The sequence below is a fragment of the Babylonia areolata genome, chromosome 16, assembly GCF_041734735.1.
Source record: "Babylonia areolata isolate BAREFJ2019XMU chromosome 16, ASM4173473v1, whole genome shotgun sequence".
Lineage (NCBI taxonomy): Eukaryota > Metazoa > Mollusca > Gastropoda > Neogastropoda > Buccinidae > Babylonia > Babylonia areolata.
In genome coordinates this window covers 13,975,102-13,998,680 of record NC_134891.1, presented here as the reverse complement: position 1 = coordinate 13,998,680, position 23,579 = coordinate 13,975,102, and the positions used below count along the sequence as shown (strand labels likewise).

Sequence of the window (23,579 nt, the reverse complement as noted above, 5' to 3'; positions counted from 1 at the left end):
AAGACGAGCAGATATCCTCTCTGGATAAATACTAACATAAAATATTCTGAATTCTGGCTTCGGATTCTGGCCATGGATGATAATAGATATCCCCGCAAAACGTATCTTATCTCTGCCAGGAACAACTGTGTAACTGTGACGTGGGCCTGTGATGTTCGGCAAAATATTTTGTATAAATCTGGTTGGGAAACACAAGGTGTGGGGGATATAACAGTGTTTTTATCCGAATTTAAACAAAGGCTTCTAGACTGCTTCAAACAGGATTGGTCCTCCGCTTTGGGTTCACATGATGTTTACAATGTATATGCAACATATTAGGCATCATTGTCGCCTGTTGTGTGCTTACGTTATGCAAATATTATTCAGTTCTACAAAAAGAACTTTGGCTACTGAGATTTAGAATTGGAATGTCACATTTGAATTGCAATTTGGCTTGCAATTTAGCTGCCGCACAAATGCAAAAGATTCTGTAAAAACGTTCCTGAAACAGATGCACTTTTTGCTTAAATGACCGAAATACAGTGAACCCAGGAATCAGAGACTTCTTGTTTGCTGATGGCTGCGCACTCAACTTGACGCCAGCACAGAGCAGAAGATGCAGTGCGGTGAAATGGACCCGGCGAAAGTGACGTACCAGCATGCCCCGCTGAGGAAAGACATAGATACCAGGAGCCGCGCCTCACAGTGAAGGGCATAGACGCTGAGGTCAACAACAGGATCGTTAAGCTCAGCACCACCTTTGGGAGACTTCGAGTGAGAACTTGTGGGTCGCGGAGCCGCGGCGGACTGGAGAGGTCAGTCTCAGCGCCACTACCACCAAGCGGCTGGTCTCTGTGCACTGATCCTTACCGCCACCCTCCTTTACTGACGCCAGCGAGACCTCAGTGGACTGTCTACAGCACGGACACTAACACCAACTGAACTAAACAGCTCAATCGGCGGTTCTACCTGAGTTTCTCCGCAGACCGGGCTTCACATCGGTGGCTGCTGTAGTGCCAGTCAGTGCCGTAGGACAAGAACCCCCGGCCGGGGCCAACATGGAAGTCCTCGGGAACAACTGAGCTGCCCTCTGGCAGCATCTACACCCTCCTCCCGGTGCAGAACTGAAGCCCAAGCCAGCCGGTTCAGTGGGCTGGACAGCCGGCACGGTCACAGTGTAGTACGGTCAGACTCGGAATGCCAGACAGTCGACTGCCTACTGTGCAGCTGCTATGACGCAGAAAAAGTTGACTGAGTTGACTGATATGGGAAACGCTTGGTCTGGACCGTCCAGCTTGGCGCAGCACGATCACCACAGGAGCCCGTGCAGAAGCCAGGTGTATCACCGTGACCGATGCGCAACGAAAGCGTTCTGTGCGCAAAGCCCGAGCAGCATCCCAGCACTGCCACAACACTGTTGCTGAGCACCTCACCCGGGTCACTCGTGTCCCACATCTTAGTGTGGGCGAGCCTTCAGGGCCCGGATTGGCCTCATCAGTCAACTCGGACCTACAGCTACCAATCTTCCATCTGATTCTTGAAGCCATGGTTATCTTCGAATCCGATGATCACCCTCTCGGCGACCCGACGTTGCGGGTTTTGAAATCACGGCTAAAACGCATGAAATGGCGCTCATGCCGACACCCAGCGGGCTAACTCAGGACCAATTATCTAAAGATATTCATATTATTATTCAATTATTTATCAGTATCTAGATTTTTTTTTTAATCTATGACTCAGTATATAGATATTTGCGACACCGGACAGGACCGCGGACTTCAATAAATCGAAGGCCTGCGTAAGTCCGTGGGCGAGGACCGACGTGGTAACCTCCCTTGTTCGCAAGGAACCGGAAACACAGACAATAGCAATCAGGTAAGCATGACCGAAAACCGGGTTTTCAATTCATTTGCGTGCGCGCGCGCGCGCGCGTGTGTGCGTGTGTGATAATCAAAATAGTTCATAATATGTATTTTATCGGAGGCATCCATGTCAGTTAGACTGGAACGCATTCCATGCCTCTTTCACTTTCACTGCGTTGACGGCCACAATCATCAATTTGATTTTTACGCCTCTTGTGACCAACTCTTGAAAAGTTTGAAGTCGACTCTGTCTTGTCTCTCCGGCATGGTCTCGCTGATGAGTGATGTCTGCTATTTTCTGTCATTGTCTCCAAGTGACGATTATGGAAACCAAAACTCAAAAGTATGATGCGTGTTTGTTGCTCAGTGAGTACGTTTACGGAAATAATTTGATGTGAAGTCTTTGGTCAAAACCGGTATGCACCTTTTAAGTTGTTAGGTGGCAGCGAACTTTGTTAGAGAGAGAAAAAAAAGATGAACGATAAGTGCTCTCCCCATTTCCAGGTATTTTTGAGGATTCAGGGGTAACAAATTAAAAAAACAACCTAGCACAAATACAATAGCCTCCTATCTGGGCTATACCCCCCAACTATTTTGAATGTAAATAACTATTCAGGCTTTCTTAGGTGCTACCTCAAGATAGGAAACAAGAAGACAAAGGAAACTGTACAAAGCCGTTGTTCGACCTATCCTTGAGTACACTGTGTCAGTGTGGGATCCCTGTAGTCACCCAGGCCATCAAAAAGGTCCAGCGCCGTGCAGCAAGATGGTCACTAACTGACATCAACAGATGTCATGTGTCAACTCTATCCTTAGCTCCCTGGTACCCCCTACATTACTAGTCAGATGGAAAAAAAAGCTCGCCTGGGCTGGAGATGTTTTACAAGTTCCACCATTGTGACCATGGTCTCTTATCCATCAAATTAGTCTGCCTACCAAGACCATCTGGCATCAGACAGCAGGGTGAACTCCAGAAAAAACACCTGCAACAATGACATCTCTCTCAGGAGGCAGTACAGACATGTCTTTCTTCCCCTGCACCATCCGGGAATGGAACACACTGCCCCAGGAGGTTGTCACAGCAGAGTCGCTGTACTGCTTCAAATCCAAACTGTTCTCCTGCCTGTGACACAACAGAGTAGTTTTAACACCCCCCTTCCCTCCACTTTACCCCAACACTTCCTGTTTAGTCCCACCCTGCCTACCTGCAAGCCCCCCACCCCCATCTTTTTTTTTCTGTTGGAAAGTAATGAAGTTGAAGGCTAGGGCTGCGCTGGTTGGGTGTATTCCTGGGGACCGCAACGGTTGCCAGAATGACCTTGCTGGAGATGCGAACACACCAGTGGACTTCGCCCCATCTGCTCTATCAATTAATAGCACATCCCTCGGCAGACCAGTTAAATTGTGCCAAACAGCAACCTGGGTGTCGATCGTCGATGGATATGAAGCTCAGTGTCTTGCGGAGTTCCCAACGAAAATGTCATTGAACGACATCAGTAATCGTCACATACGATGATTTTGGTTGGAGTTGGTAAACAAAAAAAATAGTGGGAGTTTGTTGGTAATTTTTGGGGGAGAAATGTGAAGTCAGGAAACAAGATAAAAGGGACAGTAAGTGGAACATTATGCCCCTTGCAAGAATCATCTGCTGCTAACATGAGAACTCCAACTTCGGTCAGATTATATCAATTTGTTTCGGGATAGGTTTTATGAAACATTTTACTTGTAAATTTAAATTCAGGTGGGACATTTCACTGCTGAGCTTTGATAAATACAGTCTGTGTGTGTGTGCTGTTTTTTCTTTCTTGTAAAGATACATTATGTACAAGTATATGATAAGAGGGATCTATGTCTGTTAATTCATAATGACGACGATGACAAAACTGACAGCAACATTTGACACTTTCTTTGGTTAATCTGTCCAATCAGACATCATTTTTGAGCAGATGACCATGGCTGACAGTGAAGGCATGGTACTTTCATATTTTGAGAAGAGGGGTAGAGGCAGAGTAGTGTAAGCCGATAGGTCAAAGACCAGACAGAAGGCATGTAAGGGTGTGTGGCCCTGAATGTCAGTGAACTGTCTTTTCATTGTTCAACTGCCAGGAATGACAACAAAATGATCGTACAAAATGAGTGTGCCAGATAACTACAAAAAGATAAGACAAGAGAGGCAAGGCCTTCAAGACTCACTTGTGATAAATTAAGTCCCCTAGCATTAATCACAGAGTAATTTCCCTTTTTTACTATCTGCACCAAACGTTTGCAAAATAAATAAAAATTCCATGCTTAGCAAAAGAAGTTCCTGTTTGAACAAAAAATGATAATAATGACTTCTCTTGTTGTTGTTTCAGAATAAGAGGTCAAAGTGCCAAGTTTAGAGAATACAAAAAATATAAATATAACAGTAAATGCAGTTTGCATATAATTAGGCTTCTTTTTTTATTTTTTTGTGCCCATCCCAGAGGTGCAATACTGTTTTAAACAAGATGACTGGAAAGAACTGAATTTTTCCTATTTTTATGCCAAATTTGGTGTCAACTGACAAAGTATTTGCAGAGAAAATGTCAAATGTTAAAGTTTACCATGGACACACAGACACACGGACACACACACACACACACACACACACACACACAGACAACTGAACACCGGGTTAAAACATAGACTCACTTTGTTTACACAAGTGAGTCAAAAATTAGCAGAAAGCCTTCTGCTTGATCTGCAAAAAGACATTTTGTCATTTGGGGAAAAAGATGATTGTGATGCATGCAAAGAGGTTGCCGATGTAGAAATTACAATGTCTTTACACATTTATTTGATTGGATTTTTCAATTATCTTTTGAGCATCATTCAGCAAATAGAATGTGTGGAAAAGGGGATCAGAACAGTTGAAGCTGGGTTGGAGTTCAAACAAGACAAGAAAGATGCATGATCATTGACCAGTGTTTTATGATACATGTTGGTGGGGGGGAAAAAGGGGGTGGGAGAGCAGGGTCATTTACCATTATTTTTTTTATTTTTTTATTTCTTTTTTAAACAGACTTACTATATAGCTGCTGAGGAGATGATTTTTCGTTCTTTTCTTTTCTCACATACAAGGTAGGTTTGTAAATCGCTTAATAAGTACTATGTAGACATTCAGAATCAGAGGATGAGGTTTGCCTTTGACATCATTCAGAATCAAGAGAGTGAGCTTTGCCTTTGACAATCACTTAGCATCTCTGTGCACCCACTGCAGGGAAATATTTCTCACACTTCTCTCAGTTAATTGTCCTCTCTCTTTTTCTGTTTTAAGCTTTTTGGCTCCTGTTTATTATCAATAGTTTTATAAGATACACTGCTTTCACAAAGCATGCACCAGTCACATATGTGTACATGCACAAGTACATGCCTGAAAGACTACATTGCATTGCACACACACACACACACACACACACACACACACACACACACACAATGAGAATGCGCAGAAGTGTGCGCATACACAATAGGTAAACCAGAAAATAAATGTTTGAGGTTGGGTTGTTTATATTACCATTGTGTAGCAGCAGTGTGTCACAAGTGTCACATTTTTTCATGTGTGTACCTTTTGGGGTTTTAGGGTTTTTAAACAGTTTTTTAATTTTCTGATGAAAAATCTCTATGAACCCTGAATTGTAAATTATTGTTATTACTTTGGGGAAAGGAATGCACAGAGGGATGTCGACAGACATTAAGTATGACCTTGGTTCATTCACTTCTTGCAGGACTGCTCCACACACAATATTTCTGCACTGGCTGCTGTGATCTACCTTCACCATGGCAATGAAATGTGAAGTGTGCCAGGTGTCTATGAATTCCTCCATTCAGTTCCATCAGCATCTCTCTGGTCAGGGCCATGCCAAGAAGCTGAGGCTGCAGCAAAATGAAGGTCAGTTTTACGGACAAGGTCGTGGCCAGGGTCAGACTCAGAATCCGAAATGGGGTCAGAGTCAAGGCCCAAAACAAGGTCAAGGACGAGGGAGAGGTCAGTGAAAGAAGTTGTGTTCTCCTTCTCCTCATCTGTGTGTTTGTGATTTATGTTTTGTTTGTGTATTTTCCATATGATACCCCATTGTAGAATATTTTGTCTGTGTGTGTGTGTGTGTATGTGTGTGTGTGTGTGAGCACTTGAAATGATATACATGTGGGCTCTTTTGTATCCATACTGTTAACACCACCATGTAGACAGCAATATTCGCTTTGGGGGTGCACAGCTATATTCACTTTGGGGGTGGGGTGAGGGGGTGCACTAGCTGAGTATGTTATGTTTTCATAACCTACCAAATGCTGACTTCGATTACAGGATCTTATACACTGATATTGATGGGTGCAGTGGCCATATCGTTAGAGCGCTATATTCTTGCCCAAGTTACCTGAGGTTGATCCCAGGTTTTGGTGCACTACTCCAAAAATAGAGTATGGTTGCGGGGTAAAAACGGTCCATGTAAAAACCCACTTGTACAAGTATACAAGTTAGATGTGGAAGTAGCAGCCCACGAACAAAGAAAAAGAATAACAACAACACATTGATCACTCACTGACAAACCAGAAATTATGCCAACTGGAAAGGGTGCTGTTGCCAAAATATTTTGAGCTTTTTCTTGCAATATCACCATGTGTATTTTCAGCATAGGTCTGTCTTCATCAGAAAAGAACGGAGTCTGCCACATTTAAAAAAGAAGCTATTGTGTAATGTCAGCTCTGTGGTTTGAATGGACAGTCATGCAGCAGCATCTGGATAACAAAAACACTCAACATGAGATTTCTTGTGAGTGGTTCATAGCTTAAGTAAGTTTCAGAGGGTGAATTACACTGTTGAAAATATAATCCCATTGGCTTTGAAACAGTATGAAGTGCATTCATTGTTGTGCACCTTGGAGAGCCTTGTGGTCAGTAAATGCGGACAGAGCTCTTTATAATGAACAGTTTAGATGGGTGACTGGATCTGAATACTTACAAGACAGTGTCATTGTAAAACAAATTAAGCTTTCAGATTGTTACTCACATTCAAACCAGCTGATTTTTCAGCCTGCCTTCCTGCCACTTTCAGGGTTGTGAATTTCACTAACACTTCACCGCCTGTCTCCACATATGTTTATGTGCACTGGAAGTTGAAAAAAAATGTTCTGGTTCAGTTATATGGTTTGTGTGAAACAGACTGATGGTTCTGTTTTTCGTTTCAGAAGGGAAACAGTCACTGTATACAGTTCTTTCAGATACTTCTTTTTTCTTCATTTCATTCAGTAGTATTGAAACTAATTGTCTTTTTACTCCTGACTGCAGTTTTAGCCACGGTTCAGGGGTCATTGCATAATCAGAAGTAATGTGATAGCTAAAACTTTGTTGGCAAATGGCGACTGCCTTGCATGGTATTTGAGGCATTTTCTCAGCAAGTTTTGGCTCAAATGTGATACTTTTTTTGATTTTTGTAAAGCAACATTGAAGTTTTGGAGTGTGTCAATATGTCTGCTAGAATCACATTGCAGAAGTTGCTAGAATTTTGTTTGATTTGTTGCATAATGCTGACAAAGCGACAGAAAGTGTGGTAAAAAATGAAAGTGATATCTTATCATCCAAAGTGAATCTGATTATCCTGATGAGGATTAAATCCTACCAAGTACATTGGCAGGAAGGGGCTGTGGTTGTGTTAGAAGTGGGCATAGAAAAAACAACTACTCTAGCTTGAAGCCTTCATTTGGTGTCATAGACTGTCCTATGTTAAACTAATGCAAACGAGGCCTATTGGTTTGCTCAGTTGGCCAGATTTTGTGGCCAACTCGGTATCAATACACCAGTGCCAGGTGTGTCATCTGCTCAGCCAATCAGGACAATACCATGCCTTCAGCGGTGAAGTCTTTGACCAATAGTTGACTTACAAGACTACGAGGCTTTAGCTTTGTCTCACCTAAATCTTTTTACAACTTTTAAACATTGTTTGTTGCATGCATACTTTTACGCAGCTGTGTTTGATCTTGTTGGCATCAGTACTGACATAGTTTACATTGAGTTCTGACGTTTGATTTCAATCATTTTTTTATTTTAGATTTTTTTTCTGTATTCTTCTCTCTCCATACTGATTACTTCACTTTCCTTTCTCCTTTAGGGCTCGAAGCATGGGATTTGACTTGACCTAGTCATTATGGCTCACACTCCACCCTGCAGTGGCTGAATCCAGAAGACTGGGTTGGTTTCACCTCATGTTTCCAACCCAAACCTAGAGTCTCTGTGTTCCACCATTTATAACCTGGATGATGGGTCTCTTGAGACAAGTCATGGGGGGGAGGGTTTGACCTATTGTCATTGTGATCAGTTTCATCAAATTTCAATTACCTATTTTAAATGTATTTTTTAATTGTTTTATGACTAATGTACATGGTAGATTTCCTGGGAACACTGTCTTAAAATGATTAATACAAATGGTAATTTTCAAAAGTCCGCCAATGCAAACAGGTCGAGCCATCAGGGGAGCTGGTGGAAGAGGTCAGGGGTCATCCTGTGATCAGGGAGGTGATCGAGGAAGAGGGGTGGTGGGTGGGTCCATCAACACAGCCTGGGCAGGACACGATGCACGGCAGAACTTAAGTCGTCTGGGGGCACAGTATCCTGGCCAGCCACAGCCGTTGTCTGCTGCCAGCACACAGGGGGTGCCCTTTGTTGCTACACTGCCGGGACTTGAACCTCTGGTGATGAACGCATTCAACGTCACAGCTGCTGCTGTGCAGTCATCCAGCATGGTATGGAATGACTAGATGATCATAGATTTACCTGTTAATGTTCTTGTGGAGCACTGACTTTGTGGTAATGTGCCTGATTAGGAAGTGAGTGTCTATGGGTTCAGTCCTGCACAAATCAGGATTTTCAGTCTCCTCTCCACTTAACCTTGAGTGTTGGTCTGGGTGCTAGTCTTGCATATGAGATGATAGATCAAGATCCTGTATGCAGCATGCACTTTACACATGTATTAGAATCCTCAGCAACAAAGGGCCCTGGCAAAATAATGTTAAAAAATCTACTCAGATGGTATACACTAACACTTGCAGACAGAAAAAAAGGATGGTTCAGGAATATGGTGAAGCGCTCTCACAGGGGAGAGAAACCCCAAATCCATGGAGATAAATCTGTTATGGCTGACATAGTATGCAATGCAATACAATATAATACACATGCTAAGCGCAGCTGTTGAAAGCTACTTCCATTCTAATACAGTGTACAAGTGACATGAAAAGTCCAGAAAAATTGTCTTTAGATGCTTACACTTATGATAGATTTTCTGGCTTATTAGCTTGTAAGTGTGTAGAAGAAAAGAAATAGTCTAAAAAGGCAAAGCCTTCCAGACTCACTTGTGCTTCGCGCTTTATCCAGTAAAGGAATCATGAGGAGAAAAAAAGAGATTTAAAAAATCATTGAAAAGTGCTCTGTGTTAAATATATATAAAATAAGCTTGGAAGAAGGGAAAAAAACAAAAAGCCTTGGGAGCGGGATCAAACCATGCATCATTGCATGTTTAGTTCCAAAGCAAGTAGACTAATTCCCACTACTGTGGCACATCTGACCTCATTTGACTAAATTCAAAACTTAAAACAATGTTGATGTTTCCTTCTTTGTGCGATAAATAGATGTGATTGTAGTGGAGGTAGTAACGCCGTTTAAATCATATTTTTAGTGTGTTTTATTACATCTCAATTATTCATTTATTTCGGTGGTGAAGGAGATGTTGCCATCACTTCAAACACACCACAACACATGGTAGTAGATCTCTAGATCTGCACAAACCAGTCTACAACGATTCAGTTGTTCTTTTATGTTCATTCCACTTAATTCAGTGTCTACTTTAGAATATTTGTATGCAGTAAACATGTTGATGGTCTAGTTAGCATCTCTGTAAGTGTTCTGTCCAGAATTTTTATTTCTTTCCTTTTAATTGTAAACAAGAAAAACGAGTTCATATTGTCTTCAAATACAACCTACTTTCTAGTAGGCATAACTCAGTGAGAAGCGGTTTTTATAATTTTCGGATTTTGGAAAGAATCTCAATGAAATAAACTGTTAATGATTTGAAATATGGCAAATCCGGGTGACTTACAACCTGTTATTGGTATGACTGTGAAGATTTTTTTCATACTATTTTTAAGCCAAATTTGGTATTGGCAAAGTATTTCCAGAGAAAATGGCAATGTTAAAGTTTACCACACACACACACACACAGCAAACCGAACACCAGGTCAAAACAGAGACTCAGTTTGTTTACACAAGAAGAAAAGGTTTGTTTATACAAAAAGAAAAGGCTAGAATGGCTTGACATTCTTTTAAAATAAAATTAGTATGGCCTCAAGTCTGTTACAACAGAATGTTTGGAAGGCTTGATGGGTTATGTTCTTTTATGAGACAATTATAACAAGGATTTACATGTTTTTCTTTATGAGAAAGTGCTAATATCAGTGATATATTTAAAACTCTGTTCTCTTCTGAGATAATTTTAATGCTTTTTTTTTTAATGAGAAAAATGTTAGTGTTGCTTGATGGATCTTGTCCTTTGCGAGAGGCTGTTAATGTGGCAGGTTGGCTATGTTCTTTTATAGGAAAGTGTTAAAATGCTCAGCCTCTGAAATGACCTGAAAGGGTTGACTTTCATCAAGAGAAAATTATGCAAATAAAGCTTAACAGCGCCAGAACAATCTTTTGTGAATGAGGTGAATATGGATTGACAGTTTTTTGCTTCTGTTTTTCAAGAGTGTTCGCATGATTTGACAATTTTGCAGTTCATAAGAGGTGTTGAAGTGGCTTGATCAGTCAGTCACTTTTGCCCATGACTCCCCCCGGAGCATAGGCCACTCACAACAGTCCGCCAGAGTCCTCTGTCCTGGGCTGCCCTTTCTAATTGTCTCCAGGTGTGCCCCGTCTTCTTGGTGTCTGTCTTGAGGTCACGTCGCCAGGTGTTTCTTGGCCTTCCTCTCTTCCGTTTGCCCTGGGGATTCCATTTCAGTGCCTGCCTGGTGATGTTACTATCTGGCTTCCTCAGGGTGTGCCCAATCCATCTCCATCTTCTGCGCCGAATCTCGTCTTTAGCTGGCAGCTGGTTGGTACGCTGCCACAGATCTGCGTTGCTGATAGTGTCGGGCCAGCATATCTGGAGGATCCTTCTCAGGCAGCTGTTGATGAAGGTCTGCACTTTCCTGATGGTGGTTTTTGTTGTCCTCCATGTCTCTGCTCCATATAGAAGGACTGACTTGACGTTGGAGTTGAACAGCCTTATCTTCGTGCTAATCAACAACACCTTGGAGCTCCAGATGTTCTTCAGTTGCAAGTATGCTGCCTTCGCTTTGCCGATTCTTGCTCTGACGTCTGCGTCTGCCACCCTGCTTGTCGATGATGCTGCCCAAGTACGTGAAGGCCTCTACCTCTTCCAGCTTGCTCCCGTGCACTATGACTGGGTCTTCTCTTGCTGTGTTGATCTTCAGGATCTTGGTCTTGCCCTTGTGGATGTTGAGGCCGACTTGTAATGAGGTGGCTGCCAGCTCTGTTGTCTTGTCCTGCATTTGCTGGTGACTGTGGGAAGGCAGGGCCAGGTCATCCGTGAAGTCCAGTTCATCTAGCTGGTCAAGTAGTGCCCACTGGATTTCGTTTCTTCTGTCCGCTGTTGATGTTTTCATGGTCCAGTCGATTGCCAGGAGGAAGAGGAAAGGTGACAGGAGACAGCCTTGCCTGACTCCAGTCTTCACCTCGAAGCTGTCTGTGAGCTGTCCTCCATGGACCACCCAGCACCTCATTCCCTCATGAGTTCTTGATCAGGTTGACCAGTTTGATTGGCACTCCATAGTGACGTAGCAGCTTCCAGAGGGTTTCGCGGTCTATGCTGTGGAAGGCCTTCTCGTAATCGACGAAGTTGATATACAGCGATGAGTTCCTCTCTAAGGAGTGCTCGACGATGATGCGCAAGGTGGTGATCTGGTCAATGCATGATCTGTTCTGGCGGAAGCCAGCCTGCTGGTCCCGGAGAAGGGGGTCGACTGCACCTTTCATTCTCTCGAGCAGGATCCTGTTGAAGACCTTTCCTGGCACTGACAGAAGCATTATTCCTCTGTAGTTGGCGCAGTTGCTGAGGTCTCCTTTCTTTGGTAGCTTGATGAGGTGGCCCTCTTTCCAGTCTGCTGGTACTTCTTCTTCTTCCCAAATCTTCTCGAAGAGAGGGTACAGCATCTCTACTGTGGTCTCCAGATCTGCCTTGAGTGCTTCTGCAGGGATGTCAGCTGGTCCCGCTGCTTTGCTGTTCCTCAGTAGTTTGATGGCTTTCCTGACCTCCTCCCTGGTTGGGTTCCCACAGTTGATGTCCAGGTCTCTGTCAGCTGGGTTGATGTCTGGGGGATTTGGAGGGACGGGTCTGTTCAGCAGCTCTTCAAAGTGCTTTGCCCATCTGATCAGTTCTCGTTCAGTTCCCTGAACTGTGTTTCCTTCCTTGTCTTTCACTGGTCGCTCGGGCCTGATGTACTTCCTGACAGTTTCTTTCTGGTGTCATAGAGCATCTTCATGTCATTTCTGGCTGCTGTTTCCTCGGCCTCTTCTGCTAGGCTGTCGATATACTTGCGCTTGTCTGCTCTCGCGCTCCTCTTCACTTCTCTGTTGGCCTCTGTGAAGTCTTCTTGTGCCTTGGCCTTTGCTGCTCTTGTACGGCTGTTATTTACTACTGCCTTCTGCTTCCTCCCCAGATCTTGCGCAGTCTGTCTCCCGATATCCATTCCCTCTGTTGGTATCTCTTGGGGCTTACTACTTCCTGAGAGGTTGATGTAACTATCTCTTTCACTTCCTGCCACTGGTTCTCAGTGTCTGCCTCTTCTTCAAGCAGTTCCTGTAGCACTTGATGCTTGCTGGTGAGAGACTCTCTGAATTCTTCTCTGGTCTTAGAGTCTTTCAGCAGGGTGATATTGAACTTCTGTCTCTTCGTTGTTGCCTCTATCCAGTTCTTCTTCAGCTTCAGTTTCAGCCTTGCTACCAGCAGTTGGTGATCAGATGCGACGTCTGCTCCTCTTCTGACCCTTACATCCTGCAGAGACCTCCGAAGTGGCTTGATAGTCTAGGTTTATTAAGCATTTATGTCTTTTGAAATCTTGTTGTTTAACTCCTTCACTGCCAGTACGTTTTGCTATAGCCTATGCTGAGAAAATTTTCGAAAAAACAAGAAAAACACGGCAATGATTTTGATTTGCTTATATTTCAACAAGTACTGAAGATAAGTGCATAAAAGTATATATCAAATGAAAGGAAAATAAACCAAGATTTTGTTTTTAATACTCGCATGTTCAAATAATGAGTCAATCTGACACAAAAATTCCATAAAATGCAATAAAAAAAATGGGACTGTCATTCCATCATGTAGGTGCTACAACATCAACCAGGTTATCAGCCAGTCTTTCTTGTGACTGTTGTGATCAACCACACACACTGTCAAGGCTGAGCAACAGTGTCCACGTCCATAAGACTCCAACACAGTCCACACAAAGAATGAAAAGGGTGTACTCACCCAGGATCTATTGCCAGTAAAAACGCTGTGTGTGGTACTTGCGGAAACAGTCTTCATGACACAGTGCTGGTTTGCTGGGGCAGTCTGGGCAGTAGAACCTCACATCCTTTCTTTGCCCTTTCTTTCAACAGACTCTGCACCTCCTTTGTAGCCAGGCCTTCTGTGGTGTATGTGGGATGACATCAATGAAGTGTCATCCACACAGACGAACAGTGTGGTCATCTTTAGCAGTGTCTGGGTCTTGGTCACCAAAAATCATGACACTAATTACATCCTTCTGGAAGTCCAGGAATGTACTGCTGTTGCCTGCTTTTTTGTAGAGGATGTGTGCATTCAACATGGCAATTTGTAGAAAATGTAAACACAGCTATTTGTACCACTTCAGGGTTTTTCCTTGTGGCATCGTAGGGCTGCAGCTGTTGGTCATGGTGGTCCATGGCACCCATGTTTTTGTTGTACTCCAGAATTGCTGGAGGCTTGTTTACTGCCCTTTGGTCTTGCTGCTGCTGGTCTTCAGCTGCAGGTTTGTGGCAAATTGCCAACTCCAGATGGTCCAGGACGAACATCATGATCATCACCATGTTGCATACCTGAAACACATTGCATAAAAGACTAAGTTTGTTGGGTTTTTTGTTTGGTTTTTTTTTACATATAAAAAGGTTGTGAAATGGTACCATTTTATTTCTGATTGTTTTCAGAAGCTGAAATACAAACACACACACACCTACCCCCCCACCCCCAAACCCCCAACACACACACACACTGAAACTGGTTCATGGTATGCCACATCCCCTTCATTCTCTCTTTCTCATTCAAAACAGAATGACCACACACATGCACGCACGCATGCACGCTCGCACGCACGCACTCACTCACACACACACATTTCTACAAATGTTGCATTTACAAAGTAATTGAGGCATACAATTCTGTATATCATTCTCTGATTTCAGTTTTGTAAACATCATCTCCTCCCCACTCCCACCCCCTCCCCCACTCACACGCACACACAACAACAACAACAACAACAGTTACCAAGGAACAGGTCAAAGATGTCATCCTCAAGATGCCAAAGAAATGCAGTCTTGATCCTATCCCACATTCTATATTTTACCAATGTTTAGAAGAATTACTACCTATTATAACCAATATCATGAATATATCCTTGACCTCGGGTGTTGTCCCACAGTCCTTCAAGCTTGCCTACAGTATGTACCTCACTGTCGTCTGTTTGCTGACGATTCTGAACTGCATGATTCTACTATTCCCTCTGAAATTCCATGTTTAGCTTCTAAATTTAAAACTGGTATGGAAAATGTAGCAAAGTGGATGAAACAAAACAAACTAAAAATGGATGATGACAAAACAGAACTCATGTTGGTAATAAAAATAAGCTCAAGCTGATAAATACAATGTCTATCATTTGTTCTGGCATAAAGATTTCTTTTTCCAGTTCTGTCTGCAATCTTGGTTTTTACCTCGATTCATCCCTCACGATGGAAACTAATGTGAACCACCTGTGTAAAGTCTCTTTACTTTCAGCTTCGTAAGATTAGTAAAATCCGCCCCTCCCTATCTGTTGATGCTGCCAACAAACTTGCTGTTGCCTTCATTTTATCCCGCCTAGATTATTGCAGTGCTCTCTTAGCTGGCCTTCCCAATAATAAACTCTACAAGCTCCAGAAAATCTAGAATAATGCAGCTCGACTCTTCCTTAAAAAGTTGAGGAGAGAGAGCGCTACTGCTCTCCTGCGGACACTTCATTGGTTGCCTGTTCAAGCCAGAATTGAGTATAAAGTTACCTGTCTATGCTTTCAGTGCCTGAATTGTGATACCACACCCTCATATCTTTCTGAGCTTGTTAACCCGTACTTGCCAAACAGAACATTGAGATCTCCTGATTCCTCCCAGCTAACTGTTCCCCGATACTTCCTTAACTCCTGTGGAAAGAGGTCATTTTCCGTCTTCGGCCCAACAACTTGGAATTCTCTGCCTATTGCTCTCAGGCAAACAGTTCATCTGTCTACCTTTAAAGCAAATCTTAAAACTTATCTCTTTAAAAAAAATACTTGTCATAACTCAAACAGTGCTGTTGTCCCAGGCCCATGGCAATGTGAGTGTGTGTGATGGGAGAGTAGAGAGAATGGGGGTGGGTAGATGGATGGTGGTGGTGTGGTTCGAAAAGGAGAATGACCCGATTTTGACCCCTTTTACCTTTTCTATCCAAAGTTTTATTTTACAATTTTTACAAAATGTGTGGCATGCAGATTGCAATTTTGTTCCTTTTTACATTATGTATTTTAAGTGAAAATTGCTGTCATCTCAGCCATTTAATCATGTGTGTGTCTGTGCGTGTGTGTTAGTGTGAGTGTTGGAGTGTAACAGTTGTATTGACAGCATGTTACTTTGTGAGTTTTATGCATTGTGTTTTTATAATATTAATGATTCTGTTTTATGTTTCTACTACTTTTTATATGCTTTCTTGTTTCACTTTTGGTACTGGATTGTACAGCGCTTAGAGCTTGCTTATGCTTGTATTATAGCGCTATATAAAAATAAAATATTATTATTATTATTATAACAAACACTTGGGATGAATACACAGAAAGCTCTAGACAAGCGACACACGCTGTCATCAACAATGAGTCAGCCAGTGAGCCACGCCTACTCGCGCAGTGTTGGTCACACACAGTACACATGTGACTGACTCTCTCTCACACATATACACATCAGTGACTGACGAAGCTACAAGAGCGAACACATTCAAAACACACACAATGCAGTTATATTCATTGTTACAACAAACAGAAAGCAAATAATAAACGGACAAACCTCATAAACGCCCACCTGCATCTTGAATCAGCTGAGCTTGTCTGTGTTCATTTTCATCAAGCAACCCCACCTTCTATCACATTCAGTCCACAATCTTCATCTCTACTATTTGCATCTTGAAGGATTTCTTCCAAAACTTATGCAAGTGTTGGGGTTTGTCTGTGTTCAGCCATGGCTTTGCAAACACAACTTGAGCTTCATACAAACTTGAAAAACTTTCGCCATAAATATGACAATGAGGTGAATATTTTTAGCTAATGGAACTCAGGAGATAAAGAGCTCTCAGGGGAGCTAATTTAATGGTTAGCAGACTATTTTCTGCAATGCGGGACTCAAAACAGAACGTTGTAACATAACGTATGGCGTACGTCAATACAGCATTGGCAAGTGACATTTCATGACGTACGCCGTGCGTCAACAGCGCAATCAATAGGTTAAGATATTAACATAACAAGTAATGGTGTGGGATGTGGAATGAATGGGTTAGTAAATTTGTGCTTCGTCAAAGATGATGTTTTGTTTGTTTTGTTTTTCGTTTCATATAGCTCAGATCTTTAGATCTTAGATAGGTGAATAGTCATTCATTCAGTAACAGACTGGCAATAGGCCTAGTTTGCATCAGTTTGACATGGTAAGTATATTTAACACCAAACATGGAGTATAATACAAACTCCTCCTATCACTTCTTATGATTCATCTGATGAAGAATTATGTTTGGAAAATTCAGGAATGATTATTCACCGGAAAGCAAAAGTTGTATTAAAGAGCTTTTTGGTTTACTTTTGTTTTTTGTTGTTTTTTGCTGCCCCATGATCTGATGAAAATAATCATTTAATCATGGACCTAGACTGAGTGAGCATCTCTTTTGGAGTAGAGACCACACCAAAGTCGCCTGCAAACTTGCTGTCTCAAAAACTTTTGCAAGAACTCATCTTGTGCTTGGAATTTGATGGGGACATTGAAATTGAGGTCATGATGAGAGCAGCACTTGGGAGACCATAAAATCAGGGGTAATGAAAGAGCATTTTGTTTGCAAGCTGTCTGTAGACTTCAGTAAGTTAAAATGCCTGCTCATTGTCTGCTTGTGTTTCCATCCCCCTTTAGTGTGCAAAAAATGTGCCACAGGATGGAAATTTCCGTTCACATCATTGTTGGGGAATTTTCTTATCACAATAGCATTAAATTCAAGTGAAATCGTCATCATTGGATAGTGTTTCTATTTTCCATTCAGAAAAGAATAGATTATATATACTTTTAGTATTTGCATGGTAGATTTTTTCTTTCTTTCAAAATTTTTTTCATTAGAATTATTACCCTCCATGACCAAAGCATCCCTTGGCAAATACTTTTCACTGAGCATAATATAGGCTTGGCATTGAAAGGGTTAATGGCAAGCATTGACTCGCAAGTCAGTGTTTCAGAATCATGTAAAGTAATTAACATTTCACAAGTAAACAAATTCATGTGCCCAAAATATAATCAGTTGAAAGATAAATGATCAGAATTAATAATTACGTATTTTTCACAACAAAAGTTATCAATGATTGCATTTACAGTCATTAGCATACATATATTCATAACTTTTTTTTAATAGAAAAATACACTGAAACTTTTAATTTCCACCCACCCACACATTGTGTCATAAACCCCAATCTCACAGGCACTGGCTTGATTTACAAACATGAACTCTCTGGCCTTTCCCCCATTCCCCCCCCTCCCCCCCACCACAGCCATGGCCTCCAGCACATGAAGGTAAATATACTTACTTCTTGCCTGGATCCATCAAATAGAATGCATTTGATAAATCAGTGAAAATAATGTGAGCTGCAGAAAGAATGAATGAACTGACAGTTCTCACAAGAATTTCCTTGACAATGGATGTTGAGGCCACAAGGTGTAAGTCACTGTGCACTTTTGCATTGCTGCTTACAGTTACGTTATGTAACATATGCACAGAGTTGTTACTCACTGTCGTGCACACTCTTACACTTGAGTCTTAATAACTACCACCCAACTCACACAATACACAAGACAGGAATGTAAAGAGAAAATGGTAAACCTATGCAGAAATAAGGATGTCATCAAAAGTGTGTAACAGTGAGTATGAGGCACACAAGTACCAGTAGAAAATGCACTGGATTTGTTCCCATCTTACCATCAAAACATATAAATTAAGGGAAAGTGATGTGTAGTTTGTTACTGTCCTGTCTGCCATGAATGAGAGATAATAAGAAAAAGACTGACCCGGGTGGGATAGGGAAAGGACAGCATTTGTGAAAAAAAAGATATCTTTTGTTGTGAATCTGGAGTTTAAATATTTTTGTGCTAAGATTTGAGGTAACAATAGGTAATGCACTATTTTGTAATTGTGTCTGCTGTTGTCATTCTAGAGTTTAAATTGTTTTGTGTTAGATTTAAAGTAAATATGTTTTGTGTTAAATTTGTCACAGAGATTCATGATTGGAAGTAATTGCAGTCATCAGTTTGTTATTTGTTATCTTGTTTTCACTGAGATTTCTTTGATGTGATATAAATTTGTCTGCAATTTTTGTTTTTTCAACCAGGGCTTTGGTAAAGGCGGTCAGCCGAACACCTCAGGAAGCTGTCAGTTTTTTGGTAGCAGCCAGACTCTTGGTAATACCAGGCAGCCATTTGACTCCAGCAGCAACCAATCTTTTGGAAGTGGACAGACTTTGGGAACCAGCCAGGCTCAAGGAAGCATCCAACCCTTTGCTTGTGGCCAGATGTTCAGAAATGACCAGTTTTTGGGGAGGAACCAGATGTTTGGAAACAACCCTATGCTTGGGAACAACCAAGACTTCAGAAACAACCCTACATTTGGCAACAAGCCAGGTTTTGGGAACAGGAAGTTCAATGGCAACAAGGGACAGAACCAGCAAGGTCAGAAAGCACAACGCTCCAAACAGCACCCCCCCCACTCCAAACCCAAACATCATCCCCCAGATCTGTCTGAACCCATTGTGTTTGGGGACAACATGGGGGTGGTGTCGGTGACCATGGAAAGTGAGAACCAGCTGTACTGCGACATCTGCTGTGTCAGCATGACCTCCTCTGAACAGGCCTACTTTCACTATCGTGGATCCAAGCACAATAAAAAGGCTAGGGTCGCTCGCTTGCATGAAGGTAGGTTGGGTGCTTACAGTTGCCATCCTACATAGCTTATGCTTAGTTTTTATTTTTCTGTTTCCATGTGTGTGTAAGCTTGGTCTTTTGTTGTGTTTTTTGTTTTGTTTTCTAAATTGCATGTTCGGGAGGAGTGGATCTGTTTCTGTAATGATTTATTACTTGTAGGAGTTAAAATGAAAACAGTATCAGAACAGGAAGTTGTCAATATTTTCTAGACAGGTGACTGGGGAAAATGGCGTGTAGGGGGGGAGGGATGCACAAAAATTTAAGACCGCAAAACCACATTTCTCAACTAGTGGAAAGTCTTTTTGAGGATAACAATAATAATGGTATTTATATAGCGCTGAGTCTTGTGCAGAGACAAATCAAAGCGCTTTCACACCAGTCATTCACACGCATGCATAACTCTAAAACTGGAGAAACTGAAGACAAGGAAGAGGCAGGGAAGGGAGGCTATTTTGGGAAGAGGTGGGTTTTAAGGCCAGACTTGAAAGAGCTGAGTGTGGAGATTTGACGAAGCAAAAGAGGAAGTTCATTCCAATTGCAAGGTCCAGAGACAGAGAAAGAACAACGGCCAACAGTCGAGTGTTTGAATCTAGATATGCGTAAACAGAGTGGATCCGAAGCTGGTTGTAGTGAGCGAGATGGAGTGTAGAGGTGAAGGCAGCCGCAGAGATAGGAAGGGGCAGATTTGTGAATATATCTATAACATAGAGTGCTGATCTTGTAGTTTATTCGGTGTGAGACAGGGAGCCAGTGGAGATGTTGCAAAAGAGGAGTGATGTGCTCAGATCTTTTCTTTCTGAGGACGAGTCGGGCAGCAGAGTTTTGTATGCGCTGAAGGGACTGAATGGATGAAGCAGGCAAGCCAGACAATAGAGAGTTACAGTAAAGGCGAGAGAGAATGAGAGAAATGACAAGTCTAGATGTTGTGTCAGTGGACAGATATTTCTGGACAGAACTGATGCGCCGCATTTGACAGTAGCAGGATTGACATGTCTAACTGATAAATTTTTGCATGGACAGTGTATTGTCAAGGACAACACCGAGGTTCCTGACTGACCTGGAAAGAGGGATGGATGTACTACCAAGTTTGATTGTGTCAGTTGTGATGGAAGACAGTTTTTGTTTAGTTCCTATGATCCTCCCGAAACCTGGAGGGGGTCAGGCTGGTGTTCTCTTGACCCCCTCCCGGGGGGGTCACTACCTTGTCGTGGTCGGGAGGCTTAGTGGCCAGTGATCGAGCGAGCTATGTCGGCGGGGGCATCAGTGCTTCTTGGGGTTTGCTGCTTTGGTCCCAGGTCTTAATTGACAGCCTACATAGCCATCGTAGCTGTTCGGGCTGAATAAGTGGTGGTTTTTGTACTGATGCCCCTGATAGGGCTTCCCATGCCGAACAGGTCGTGAGTGAGGCCCAAACTAAACGTGACCCACTGTCCCTTTCGCTATTCTCTATTCTTCTTTTTACCGCCTCTTTTCTGTCCTCAGCTCCCCATCAAGCCTTCTTTTCCACATTCTTTTTTCTCTGCGGCCTTCTTCAGGCCCGCCGTGTTTGCCGTGCGGCGCGACCTGTGATGGAGGGGAATGAGATCCTGGGGATTGAGAGAGCACACTGCTCTCAACACATCCCTTTGGCTCAGACCTCTCCTAAGACAGGCGGCACACATTGGCCTGTGTATGTCAGTCGGCTACCCCTTCGTGGGGCTGGGTCAAGACTGGCAGTTTAGAGGCTAGCGAAGATAACCCCAGTAGTGCTCGGTTCTCTGTCCCCGGGAGCTGGGCATGATCGGGGGGGAACACGTTGGAGCTAAGCTGTTGGTCGTATATCCCTCCCGAAACCTGGAAGGGGTCAAGCTGGTGTTCCCTTGACCCTGGCCCCTAAGTTGGACCCCATGGTGGGTGGGTAAGGGAGGGATGAATATACAATTATTTTAACATGAATTCCAAACAAATACACCCCCCTAAACTTGGAAAAAGAAGAAAAGGAACAGACGATTTGGACTCAGATTCGGAGGTCGTTGAGACCTCTGGATTTTGGCCGTCATGGCTTGTGATGGAGGGCGCTGATGACGACAAGCCCTTGTCGGCTCTCAGCCCCTTCGCTATCCAGAAGGGCTTTCAGTGTCTGGCAGGATCGCTGAAATCCATCAAGAGGCTGAGGAGCGGAGCGTTTTTGGTGGAGACAGAGTCTAAAAGGCAGACACAGCTTCTGCTCAAGGCAACCACTTTTGTGGATAGGGCGGTGAGGGTTTCCCCTCACAAAGATCTCAACTGCTCAAAGGGGGTCATCAGATGCCTGGAGTTGAGAGGAGTGTCTGAAGCTGAGATCACGAGCGAGCTGTCCTCTCAGGGAGTGACCGACGTGTACAGGGTGACAGTGAAGAAGGGGTCGGACAGAGTCCCGACCAACACATTTTTCCTCACCTTCTGCTGCCCGAGTGTCCCCAGGGACATTAGAGTCGGATACTTGATGGTGAATGTAAGCCTGTACATGCCGTCCCCTCTAAGATGTTTCAAATGCCAGAAATTTGGACACGTGCGGGACTGATGCAAGGAGGAAGAGACGAGTGGCACCTGTTCAAAGGCGGCGCACCAGGGCGATTGCGTCAGTCCAGCCCGTTGTGTGAACTGCGGAGGCGGCCACCCGTCCTCATCGAAAGACTGTCCCGCCTGGAGAAAAGAAAAGGAAATCCATAAGGTGAAGACAGAAAAGAAGATATCGTTCTTTGAGGCAAGGAAACAGGTGGAGGCCGCGTCGCCTAAGGCGTCTTATGCCTCTGTCGTCAGACCCAGGATGGTGGACGTCGCGGTCCAGACGACGTCCACAGGGACGCAGACGGACGACGTGCCTACCTTGTTAGAACCGTTGGCCTTGGGTGGAGGCACCGTGTCCACCCCTTCCCATCCAGTGCGGCAGTCCTCAGGGGCTGCTGGGCGGGAGCGGAAAGCCTTGGGCGGAGGCACGTTGTCCCCCTCGCCCCGCCTCTCGTCTGCCTGGCCCTCGGGCTGGCAGAAGTGGCCAGAAACCCCCCGTACCTCCAAAACTCAAGGAGGGGAGGGTTGCGGCCTTGGCAGGATCGGGAAGAGCCGAGGTGGTGGATATTCCTACTTGGTCGGAATCAGAAAAATTAAATTCTAAAAATAAGTACTCGATCTTGGCCGACCTTGAACCACCGCAAGCAGAGGAGCAGGGGGTAGCGATGGAATAGGCTGCTGCTTTATTTTTTTTTTTAACCTTTTTAATGGCAGTGATCCACTGGAACATCTGGGGGTTCTACGCCAATTTCCTGGAACTTCAGCTGCTTTGTCGTGCTTTGAAACCTTCAGTGCTGGCGCTGCAGGAGACTCTGCAAAGAGATGGCAAGGTTTTATCTCTCTCTGGTTTTAACTCCGTTTTTAAACCCGCTCAACCGAAGCAAGAGGGATTGACGGGAGGTGTCGGTCTTTTTATACGCAAGTCCCTTTTATACAGTACAGTTCCTTTAAGCACCCCTTTACAGGCGGTGGCAGTCAGAGTCACACTTGAAAAAACCATCACTGTCTGCTCTCTGTACCTTCCTCCTGCCGTCCGTGTTCTGAGGCAGGACCTCATGAACCTGGTCGACCAGCTCCCACGACTGTTTTTACTGTTGGGCGACTTCAATGGACACTCCCCGCTCTGGGGAAGTGAGATGACATCAGCCCAAGGTCTTCTCTTGGAAAACCTCCTTTCCGATATGGACTTGTGCTGTCTTAACGACAAGTCTCCCACTTACCTTCATCTGTCCTCTGGAAAGCTCTCGTGTTTAGATCTGTCGGTCTGCGATCCATCGTTGGTCCTGGACTACGAGTGGAAAGTGCACGACGATCTGCACGGGAGTGACCACTTTCCTGTCGTCCTCCGCCCCACAGATGGAGAAGGTGACTCTCTGCCTGACCGCCTGAACAAAGCCGACTGGGGAATTTTTACCATGAAGATAAGAGCGGAGCTGCAGGAAGAAACAGTATTGAAAAGCAAGGACCCTGCTGACACTCTGACTCAGATCGTTTTAGATTGCGCCAAAGCAGCAGTCCCATCGTCTACCTCCAAGCCTCAGGTGCCAAGAATGCCCTGGTTCAATGCGGAATGTCGGGAGGCCCGTAAGTCTTGGAAGAGAGTGCAGCGACGCGTCTTTCGGAGACCGGAGACCGATAGCGTTCGAACCCATCAACAGCTGAGGGCGAAAGCCCGGTATGTTTTT

At 43.7% G+C, this 23,579-nt stretch overlaps 1 protein-coding gene across 6 annotated transcripts in view; it reads left to right on the top strand.

Moving 5' to 3' along the window:
- Positions 1–1,772: 1,772 nt before the first annotated feature.
- Positions 1,773–23,579, top strand: part of LOC143291179 (uncharacterized) — a 73,689-nt gene continuing 51,882 nt past the window's right edge. For 3 of the 6 annotated variants that reach the window (XR_013056482.1, XM_076600893.1, XM_076600896.1), the window contains exons 1-4: positions 1,872–2,207; positions 5,591–5,850; positions 8,316–8,599; positions 18,777–19,356. Coding sequence is in view for 5 of the 6 variants with exons in the window: in XM_076600893.1 (XP_076457008.1) it covers positions 5,643–5,850; positions 8,316–8,599; positions 18,777–19,356 (1,072 nt within the window). In the remaining variant the exon portion in view is untranslated. The other 3 variants (XM_076600895.1, XM_076600894.1, XM_076600897.1) reach the window with 3 other exon arrangements.